Source organism: Urocitellus parryii, chromosome 9 (assembly GCF_045843805.1).
Source record: "Urocitellus parryii isolate mUroPar1 chromosome 9, mUroPar1.hap1, whole genome shotgun sequence".
NCBI classification, from domain to species: domain Eukaryota; kingdom Metazoa; phylum Chordata; class Mammalia; order Rodentia; family Sciuridae; genus Urocitellus; species Urocitellus parryii.
This window is the reverse complement of record NC_135539.1, coordinates 7,472,292-7,482,026: the sequence shown is the minus strand read 5'-3', so window position 1 is coordinate 7,482,026 and position 9,735 is coordinate 7,472,292. Positions and strand designations below refer to the sequence as shown.

The window sequence follows — 9,735 nt, the reverse complement described above, 5'->3', positions numbered from 1 at the left end:
CTGGGTAGAGAGGCCTGCAGCCCACGGGTGAAGGAATGTGCAGGCCACAAGGACACCTCCCCAGTGGCTTCCCAGCAGCTGACTACAGCTGGCACTTACCACTTCCTACCTCCTGGGTTCATGTACGCGACTCTCCCCGCCCCCACTAAGTACAAAGCATGGCCTCCCAGGAAACCCTGCTTCAGACACGCATATATATGCATACACACGTTCTTTGGCCTGCTCTTATACCTCAGGGACAGAAGTCAGCCAGACCCCAATTGCAAATACTTCCCCGCTTTATTTCACAGGCTGCACCCCACACCCCCGAGCAAGATAACAAGGCACTTCACAGATAGAAGCCAAAGCAACACAGCCCACAGCCCTCAGAGGCCCTGGGCAGTGGGGCACAGGGCCTGGTTGAGACAGGCCTGGCAGCGAGGGTGGACAGGCAGACAGGTCTGCTGGCCAAAACCCACCAAGAGCCCATTGATCTCGCTCCACAGCTCCCTGTGGGGATAGAAGCTGGGTTAGCAAAGAGGGAGAGATACAAGGCCCTGCCTACAGGGACCCCACCCTGCCTTACCTGGGCAGCCACTCTTCCAGGGCGGCTCGGGTTGCCTCTGGGGACTTGGTCGGCCTCTGGGTCCATCTCAGTCGGTTGGCGATTCTGTGCACATGTGTATCCACTGCTACTTGGAAATGGGGTGGGGTGAACAGGGTCACACTCTGCCAGATGGACGGAGCCCCTTGTCCCTCCCCATATCCTTGAAGGCATCTTTTGGCTGAGCCCCCAGGCCTCCAAGCAGGGGGGGGGGGACTACAGAACCCTGGCTTCAGGTATGAGAGCAGCTGCTGCATCTTGGCTGCCAAGCTGGACCTGGAGTTCTCTGGAAGAGTGTGGGCAATTCCTTCAGGCATCCTTCCCATCACTGGGAGTGCCTAGGGGTTCTCTGCTTTGGGCTGACCCATTCCCACCAATCCTGATGTAGCTGGGAAGGTGGAGCCGTATCTGCTTTAGGCTATGTATCACCCCAAAATGGTAACAGCTAGCTGGGGGTCAGACTCTGCACCAAAAGATCTACCAGTCTCAGCTCAGTAAATCTTTACAAGGCAAAGCTGAGGCTGGGCAGGGTTCTTACTCTGAAGTGCTCTCTAGGGTTGTAGCTCAGTGGTAGAGGCATGCTTAACATGCAGGAGGCCCTAGCACACTAAACAAAACAAAGAAACAAACGCAAACTGTGTGTACTCTTAGCCTGCAGCCTCTCCAGGACCAAGGGCTGACCCAGGAAAGGCCCTGCCTTTCCGCCTCTGCTTTATCTCCCTGTCCAGGCACTGGTTGCAGGCACCAGGTGGCGTGGCAGTGGCTTGGCTTGGTAGGCTGGCCTGAGGTCACTGCTGTAGAGCCAGCACCTGCCACTACATCGGTCAAGGACAGAACAGGGAAGGCAGCCTGGTCTACTGCAGCTGCAGTCCACCTGGGCTTCAGCCCCTGCTCCTGTCAGCTGGCCACTGCAGGGGCTCAGCCCAGCTCCAGGTCTCCACCCAGCTACCCTGGCAGCAGTAGCCATGGCCCTGCTTTTCCAGGGCTTTGCCAGTGAAAGGCAATCCCTGTATCTGCTCCCTTGCCTTACTGCTAACTGCCTGGGGGGCAGGCAGAGCAAAAAGGCTAAGGGCTCCCGTCCTGGGGTTTCCTCCTCTGTAAGAGAGGTGACCATGCTCCTTAGGACACGGCATTCAAATCTTTGGTGTATCTGTGTGATTAAGGAGGGCTACTGCTTTACCAGCTTTGAGTCAAAGCTCAGAGAGGCCAAGTACTTGACCTGAGATTGCTCAGGTGGGAGAGGCACAACTAGAACCTGCTCCTGGACCCCATGGCTCTGGCTTTTCATTTTAAATTATTTTATTTTTTACAGTGCAGGGAATTGAACCCAGGGGTGCATTATCACTGAGCTACCTCCCCAGATCTTTTGATAGGATCTTGCTAAGATGCCCAGGCTGGCCTTGAAGTTGTGATCCTCTCCCCTCAGCCTCCTGAGGGTTATAGGTTTATATCACACTGCACCTGGCTCCCAGCCTTTAAAAATTCTGAGACAGGAGGGGCTGGGGATATAGCTCAGCTGGTAGAGTGCTTGCCTTGTATACAGAATGCCCTAAATTCAATCTCCAGCACCACACACACACACACAAAATATATATATATATATTGAAGGCTGGGGATATAGCTCAGTTGGTAGAGTGCTTGCCTTACATGCACAAGGTGCTGGGTTCAATCCCCAGCACTATAAAAAAAAAAAAAAGTTTTGGGTTGGGGTTGTGGCTCAGTGGTAGAGTGCTTGCCTAGCATGCACAAGGCACTGGGTTCAATCCTCAGCACCACATAAATGTAAAATAAAGATATTGTATCCACCTAAAGCTTAAGAATAAATATTAGAAAAAAATTGAGACAGGGTCTCACTAACTTGTTCAGGTTGGCCTTGAATTTGAATTTGCAATCCTATTACTTCAGTCTCTCAAGTAGCCAGGATCACAGGTATGTACCACTAAGCCTGGCTGGCTCTGGCTTTTTAACTGCCTCCCCTAAAAGGCAGGTCAGGTCTTCCTGCAGGGAGGGTGGCATTCTGACATTCCTGTTGTCTGCTGTTCCAAAGCAGTCCCTGTCTGGGCCATGGGCAGAGGCCCTTCCCCCATCTAGGTGCCCAAGTACAATGCACTACTCCTAGGACACGGGCAGCTGAGGACAGTGCCCAGATAAGCTCAAGTATCTGGTGAGAGGTGGCAGTGGCACTGGGAGTTGAGGTAGGGGTGGGGACAGCCACACTCCCGCCCAGGCCTGGCTCTTCCAGGGGTTGCTGATCTCACCAGGTGGTAATCAGCTCCCAACCAAAGCTCTGGGCCCCTAGCTACCCTCTTCCTCTCCAGGGAGTGCTGGGAGACACTGTCAGCTCAGATACCTGCCAGAGGATATTCCTCTGAGCTGGATAGGAGTTCCAGAGAAGACTGGGGTCAGGGGTATACAGAAAGGGTGGGTCAAACCCTGGTTTCTGGGCAGGTTGGCCCCGTTATTATGCAACTGCAGGAGTCTCAACTCCCTGGGCAAAGCTTCAAGAAGAAAGCAGCCCATGCTGGGCACAGTGGCATATGCCTATAATCCCAGCAGCTCAGGAGGTTGAGGCAGGAGGATCACGAATTCAAAGACCCCATCAGCAATCCCTGATACCAAAAAAAGGAGAAGAAAAAGAAGAAAGCAGCTCTGGGGTGGTGGTTAGGGTCCACCTTGGTGCCCCAGGGAGTTCTTTCTTCACCTAGCTACACAGAGGACCCTCTAGTGCCAGGAGGTAACACCCAGGAAGGCCCCCCCACCCAGTTCATCACCAATCCCAGGAGACAGCCAGCCATTCTTCCTGAGCCCCACTGCCTCCTCAAACTCCCTACCTGGCCATCTTACTCCTGAACTTCCCTGTCCTGGCCTCTCTCACCTCATAGCTTTGGAGACACAGTTCCTTCTGTCTGGAATGTGCTTCCTTCTCTTGGCCTGGCTTATCCTGCCTTACCCAAGGCTCTCAGCTGCCATCTTCCCAGGACATCTTCTTAGATGCTCCCAGCCCGGGTCAGCTTCCACAGCAAATGCCATGCCCCAGGAGTGCTGCCACCACAGGTGAGGCCTTCCTTGCCCACTGTCCTTAGTGTGTACCATGGGCCTGTGGCTATCTCCAAGGGCCCCTTACAGAGTCCAGCACATAGTAGGTGCTCAGTAAATGTGAGTTCCTACTATGAATACCCACTGCTGGGTGGTGCTGGGTGGCTAAGCACAGCAAACACCTTTCTGACCCTTTGGGTTTAGTCCTGGATGAGAAGGCTAGAGCTCACATGGATTGATGTGGGGAGCCCAATAGCAGCCAGCCAACCTAGAGCTGGCCCCTCCCTCTTTGTGGCCATGCCACTCACCTATGCCTGATATGGTGCCCCAGGCCACAGCCATAGCCAAGTGTGCCATCTTGGGCCCAACACCTGGCAGTGCTACCAGCTCTGCCACAGAGGCTGGGATGTCCCCATCATAGTGCTGCTGCAGGATGGCGCTGGTCTGCTTGATGAATTTTACCTTGCTCTGAAAGATGGCAGGGAAGGATCAGCCCTGGGGGTATGTGCAGCCTGAATCGGGAGGACGAGACCCTGGGGAGACCCGCAAGTGCCCAGAGCTGCCTGTCACCTGTCCAGGACCCATGTAGAGGCACCTGCTCCCCACCTCCAGGTGGGAAGGAGCCAAGGGCAGTAGCAGGTAGACCCAAGGCAATCCTAGCCCCTACCTCCCACCCACACAGGCCAATGATATATATGTGGTCCAGCTTGTGTCCCTCTGCCTTGGCACTCCCTTCAGAGGCCTGGCCAGGCTGAGCAGGCCAGTTATTTCCAGGAGCTGGGCTTGGTAGCACCTGGGTCTTTAGGAAGGAGAGCTAGTGCCTGGGGCTCCCCCACCAGCTGTCAGGCCAGCTGGGTGGTTCCCATCCTGAATAGAGAGGGCTATTTAAAACCTGTCTGACAGACTGCAGCCCACACCAGTGCCAAAGGGAAGCAGCTCCACCCACCCACCACCCAGTGTTCTGTGGGGTGGGGGAGGGTCTCTTTGGAGATCTGGAGAGGGGGGTGATTCACTCAGGGAGACTTAGAGTAAACAAAAGAGAAGGCGAGGAAGGGCAGGGCAGGCAGCTGGGTGGGGAGGTAGAGGAAGGAAGTGGGGGCAAACAGGAAAGGCCAAGGAGCCCCAGGGACAAGTCACCAGCCCCATGGTCCAGCCCCCCCTACCCAGCAAGTCTGTGGCTTAAGGGGCTCTTGTGGCCAGTGTCACCAGGCCCCTTTTGCCCTAGTCTGGGCTCACCCTCCAGAAGCCCACAGGGTAGATGAGCTCGCCCAGTGTGCTATCATCTGTCTGCAGTATGCTGTCCACTGTGAGGCCCCGGGCCCGCAGCCGCTGCATGGCACCTGCAGTCACCTGGTCTTTGGTTTGGCTGGAGAGCATTAGCGACAACAGCACCTGGTACCTCCGCACCTGCTTGTGAAATGACAGGGACAGGGGTAGTGGAAGGTCATGGGAGCACCACTGAGGCCAGGCCCTACCAAGCCCTCTACCCACCTTTACTTGTTACAGGGTATATGTGATACCTATCTTGTTACCTATAGCATGGGGAGAATAACTATCTGCCTGGCAGGGCCAGTGTGAAGATCAAATAAATTATCAAATTATCAAAGTAGTTAGAATTATATCAGGTGGATGGTCACTACTCAAGAATGACCAACTATGATCATTACTGTTATTGCTTTGTTGAGAGCAACACTATTCATCTTATAATTAAGCAAACAAGATTAGAGACTCAAGTACCAAAGTCCCCAGGCAGCAGAGTAGGGATCGGAACTCCAGCTGAGCTAAGGCCCCAGGCACCAGGCCAGTGAAATACAGGGAACTTTCCCTCTCTCACATCATCATGCACCCCTGTGAATCAGCACTGTGCCCAGCAGAAAGCAGAGCACAAGGCCCCAAGCCATAGGTATCTCTGACTAGCTGAGTGGCCACAATGAAGCAGGTGATGCTGCCTTATACTCTGGGTTACCAGCTAGTACATTACCCAGGGAGCTTCCTGCAAGGGAGGGTAACAGCCAAGAGCTGCCAGATCTCAGGCTGTCCCCTGCCAGAGGTGTGAGAGGAAACAAGCATCTTCTTTGCTTAGAAGAGAGGGGAGTCACTGAGTAGATGAGTCCCCTGCCTACCTTTGGAGGAGCGCTGGGGTCATAGCAATGCTCAGCCCCTAGCTGGTCCACAGGTGCATCCTTCTTGCTTCTCATGGTGCGGATGTTGGCTAGCTGCTGTTGCCATCCCTGGGGTTCCCAGGCAGAAACCTTGAGGGGCTCAGCTCCCTCACCTTTCTCACCATCCAAGGCCTCATAAGCCACATGCAGCCTCTGTGTCTTCTGCTGACACTTCCCAGGCCTGTGTTTTTTTCTTCCTTCTGCAAAAAGTGTCACTCAGTTCCTTGTGCAGAGGCCACAGGTGAGGATACCTTAAGGGAGCTGCCTATCTGCTGACTCCCTCCTCCTCTAAGACAGTGAGGGTGCTCTGCCCTCTGCAGGCAGGGCACCACAGCCTAACAGTGCACACACATTAGCACAACAGGAACAGCCTTTACCCTGATAACCACAGCATATCTTTTTTCTTTTGGTGGCACAGGGGATGGAACCCAGGGTTTCATGCATTACAGGCAAGCTCTCTACCACTGAACCGCATCCCTAGACTCCAACAATGTCTTCTAAGCTACATCCAAGAGAGCTTTCTAACGCCCAAATTAGAATGGTGTCACTCCCTTTTGGAACTCCTTTGCACTCCTGCCGAACTCAAAAGCTCCACCAACCTGGCAGGCATCTTAACCTGCCTGCTCCCACAGCACAAGTTCCCCCTGCATGCCTCTGCCCCAAAGGGTCTCCTTGCCTGGACTACCACTGTTGCCTGTGGGAATCCTACTCTGGCCAATTCTGCAGAAGTCCCAGCGGGAGAAATGCAGGGGTCTATTAGTAGTAGCGCTGAGTCCCCTGCTTGGCACTAGTAGGTCCTTAATGGCTACAGGACAAATGCCACACTCTTTCTTGTTTCCTCTGAGTCACCGTCCAGCTGGGGACAACACTTCTGGCTAGGTATGTTCTTGGCACCTAGCCTGGTTGAGAGGAAGCACGTCGGAGCACCGGTCCGCTATGCTCTACATTCATCCACATACACGTGGAGCGTCCTTGGGAGGCAGGGCGGTGGGATGGGAACTTTCTCGTTTGGGACCAGGTTGGGAGGGGGGCGGATTCGCCCAGAACCCAGTCCTGTGGACCCCAACCTCTGGGCAAGGGCTAAGATAGACTCGCAGGGCCACACGTGAGGTTTGCAGGCTTGGCGATGTTATGGGTGAGGGTCCCGCCGCGCGGCCCGAGATCCTGGTCTGCAGCCCTGGTCCCCTTGCCCCCTTCTCCTCCCGAGGCGCTACCTGCCGCCACTTCTCGTCTCGGGATTGACGCGGGCTCCTCCCCACCCCCGCGTGGCCTGGTTCGTGGAGAGCGACTCCGGCTGCGCGTCAGCATCCTCAACCCCGCGCTCATGCCGGACCCTGCTGACTACCTTTCCAGGGTGCTCCGCGACCCAGTCACGTGCTCCGCGCGCGCCCCGAACTACGGTTCCCGGCAAGCCCTGCGCAGACCCGTGGAGTGTCCCCACCCCCGGAAGTGCAGGTCGCGCTTCCGGCGGCGGCTCGGGGCCGGGGGTGTGCACCCTTACCGCCGCGGGCGGTCCTGCGCGTGAGGGGCGCGCAGGGTAAGTGGCTCGTGGCGCCCTGATTCCTTCTCGGCCCGCGGTGTGGCCGGTCCACGGTGGCCGCGGGCCCCGCAGCGCCCGGGCCTTGCCCGCGCCCGCCGCAGCCTGGCACCGGGGCTCCAAGCACACCTTGGCGTTAAGTTATGGCGGTGCGAGCGGATCTCCTTCTGGACGTCCCCGCGACCGCTCTTCCTCCACTCAGGGCGGAGAGCCGTGGCAAACGTCCGGACTCCTGGATGCCGCGGCACTGCCCTCGCCCCCTGCACCCGGGCAACTCGCTAGACCAAGCCGGCCTTTTCCGGGCATATTTGTGGCCGGGTCAGCTGGGCTGTGGTTGAGTTGACCTCAGGGGCTGTAAAGAGGAAGGTTATGCCCACCAGAGACCTAGGGTCTGAGCGTCCGAAGGTCAGCAGCAGGGCAGGTGGGCGGAGCTGTCAGTCAGGTGTCTCCAGCTTTTGTTTCTTCTGCACAGACGAGTCATCTCGCGTGCCCTTGCCCACCATGGCCAAGCCAGCAAGCAAAGATTCAGGCTTGAAGGAAAAGTTCAAGATTCTGCTGGGACTGGGAACACCAAGGCCAAGCCCTAGATCCGCAGAAGGCAAACAGACGGAGTTTATCATCACAGCGGAAATCCTGAGAGTGAGTGAGCTGCCTGCCCAGTAGGAAGGCTGGGTGGCCCTTCTCCATGTTCTGAAGGAGATGGGCTGCTGGTGACCTTCTGCACGGGGCCACTCTGGAGTCATGTATATGTCCTTCTTCAGGACACAATGTCAGGATCTCGGTGACCTGCTTTTGATTCTTGTGTTAAAGATACAAGAAAATCCAATGTAATTGATGTGGCCTGACTCCCACTTCACATTCACAAGTAGTTAGGGATATGGCTAGGGATTAAGTGCTAATTTATGAGTTCCTGGGAGAAGTAGGTCTTTATTTTATTTTTTTGGGGGTGTGTGTGTATGTGTGTGTGTGTCTTGGGGGTTAAATCCTAGCACATGCTAAGTATACCTTCTACTGTTGAACTACACCCCCATCCTCATCCTTATTAAGATATGTTTGAATCCCCCAAACACATGCCTGGCACCAAATTTGCCCATAAGTAAATGAATTTTTGTACTTGTAAAATTTCTTACTCAGAAACACCTAAAATGCTCATTAACTGGTAAAGCATATAAATAAAATATTGTACATTCATATAGTGAGGTGTAATTCAGCAGTAGAAATAATGGAACACTGACTGACATGTTACAACATAAATGAACTTTGAAAACATGCTAAATGAAAGAAGCTAGTCACAAGAGGTTCCCATGATGTGTGAGTCCCCTTATATGAAATGCAGAAGGTAAGTAAGTAGTGACAGCAGTTTGGTGGTTACCAGGGCTGAGGGGAGGAAGGAATTGGTATGTACTTTTCTTCTGGGATGATGGAAATGTTCTGTAATTAGTGGAGATGCTTATAAGCATTGAGAATGTACTGAGGCTAGAGTTGCACAGTTTAAAATTGTTACAGTGGTGTATCTCCATAAAAACTTTGCTCTTATGAAAAACAAAGTTGCCCATTTAAAAAAAATGTTTTTAGTTGTAGGTGGATACAATATTTTTTTAGATTTATTTAAAAATATTTTTAATTGTAGATAGACACAATAACTTTATTTTTATGTGGTGCTGAGAATGGAATCCAGAACCTCACAGATGCTAGGCAAGTGTGCTACCACTAAGCCACATCCCCAACCCTATTTATTTATTTTTTATGTGGTGCTGAGGATGGAGCCCAGTGCCTCACATTTGCAAGGCAAGCGCTCTACCACTGAGCTACAGTCCCAGCCCCAATGTTGCCCCGTTGTTTGTCCACTAAGGTAGAGTAGTAAGCAAATCCTGATTTTGTAAAGATCTGCAACAGATCTTCAGGCTGGAAAGTGCAGTTCATAGGATAGTTTTGTGATTGACAGTTAAGGAGGCCCGTTGTCTGAGTGCTAGCCCCTTTTCTTTCTTTCTTCTCTCCTCTCAAGGAACTGAGTGTTGAATGTGGTCTCAACAATCGCATCAGAGTGATAGGGCAGATCTGTGAAGTTGCAAAAACTAAGAAGTTTGAAGAGGTAAGTTTGTTTCAGTTGTGGAACTGAAGAGATGCGTGTTGACCATTTTGAAGCCTTGAAGTTTCTTTTACTAGGAGCATGGTTGATAGCTAGCTTTGTGGTGGTAGGATTTTCACTATTTTAGGGAAACTTAACTTGCAGTTGAGTGATAGAGCTGAGCTTTTGGAAATGTCCTGAGTATAACCCTGAGAGACTCATCATGGTAGGAGGCAAAGGGAATAGGCTTTTCCTTTTTTAATGTAAATGTGTGCCTGCTCATTCTCTTGGGTAACACTCAGAAGAGGGGAAGGTGAAGGAATGCTGAGAAAGTTGTGGGTTCACAGAG

At 53.2% G+C, this 9,735-nt stretch overlaps 2 protein-coding genes across 15 annotated transcripts in view; one reads left to right on the top strand and one right to left on the bottom strand.

Moving 5' to 3' along the window:
• Positions 1-266: 266 nt before the first annotated feature.
• On the bottom strand, positions 267-7,189 carry Nthl1 (nth like DNA glycosylase 1). 3 transcript variants are annotated; one of them, XM_026385482.1, is made up of 6 exons: positions 7,127-7,189; positions 5,743-5,981; positions 4,856-5,029; positions 3,928-4,087; positions 566-671; positions 267-489 (listed from the first exon to the last, which is right to left on the bottom strand). In XM_026385482.1, the coding sequence occupies exons 2-6, from the start codon at positions 5,815-5,817 to the stop codon at positions 366-368; spliced, it is 639 nt and encodes a 212-aa protein (XP_026241267.1). In that variant the 5' UTR covers positions 5,818-5,981; positions 7,127-7,189; the 3' UTR covers positions 267-365. The 3 variants fall into 3 exon arrangements, with proteins under 3 accessions (XP_026241267.1, XP_026241268.1, XP_026241266.1); XM_026385483.2 differs by having other exon boundaries at positions 6,996-7,155; XM_026385481.1 differs by having other exon boundaries at positions 4,856-5,026; positions 6,996-7,155.
• A 43-nt stretch (positions 7,190-7,232) lies between these two features.
• The window catches only part of Tsc2 (TSC complex subunit 2), a 35,711-nt gene continuing 33,208 nt past the window's right edge, over positions 7,233-9,735 (top strand). For all 12 annotated transcript variants that reach the window (XM_077802598.1, XM_077802597.1, XM_077802595.1 and 9 more), the window contains exons 1-3: positions 7,233-7,318; positions 7,791-7,957; positions 9,324-9,410. In XM_077802598.1, the coding sequence (XP_077658724.1) occupies positions 7,820-7,957; positions 9,324-9,410 (225 nt within the window). In that variant the 5' untranslated portion in view covers positions 7,233-7,318; positions 7,791-7,819. The remainder of the gene's footprint in view (positions 7,319-7,790; positions 7,958-9,323; positions 9,411-9,735) is intronic.

Coding starts and splice junctions, on each gene's coding strand:
- Nthl1 (XM_026385483.2), bottom strand. CDS start 7,107: ATGAGCGCGGGGTTGAGGATGCTGACGCGCAGCCGGAGTCGCTCTCCA. Junction 5,982..6,995: donor GAGACGAGAAGTGGCGGCAG/GTAGCGCCTCGG, acceptor CACTTTTTGCAG/AAGGAAGAAAAAAACACAGG. Junction 490..565: donor CTGGAAGAGTGGCTGCCCAG/GTAAGGCAGGGT, acceptor CTATCCCCACAG/GGAGCTGTGGAGCGAGATCA.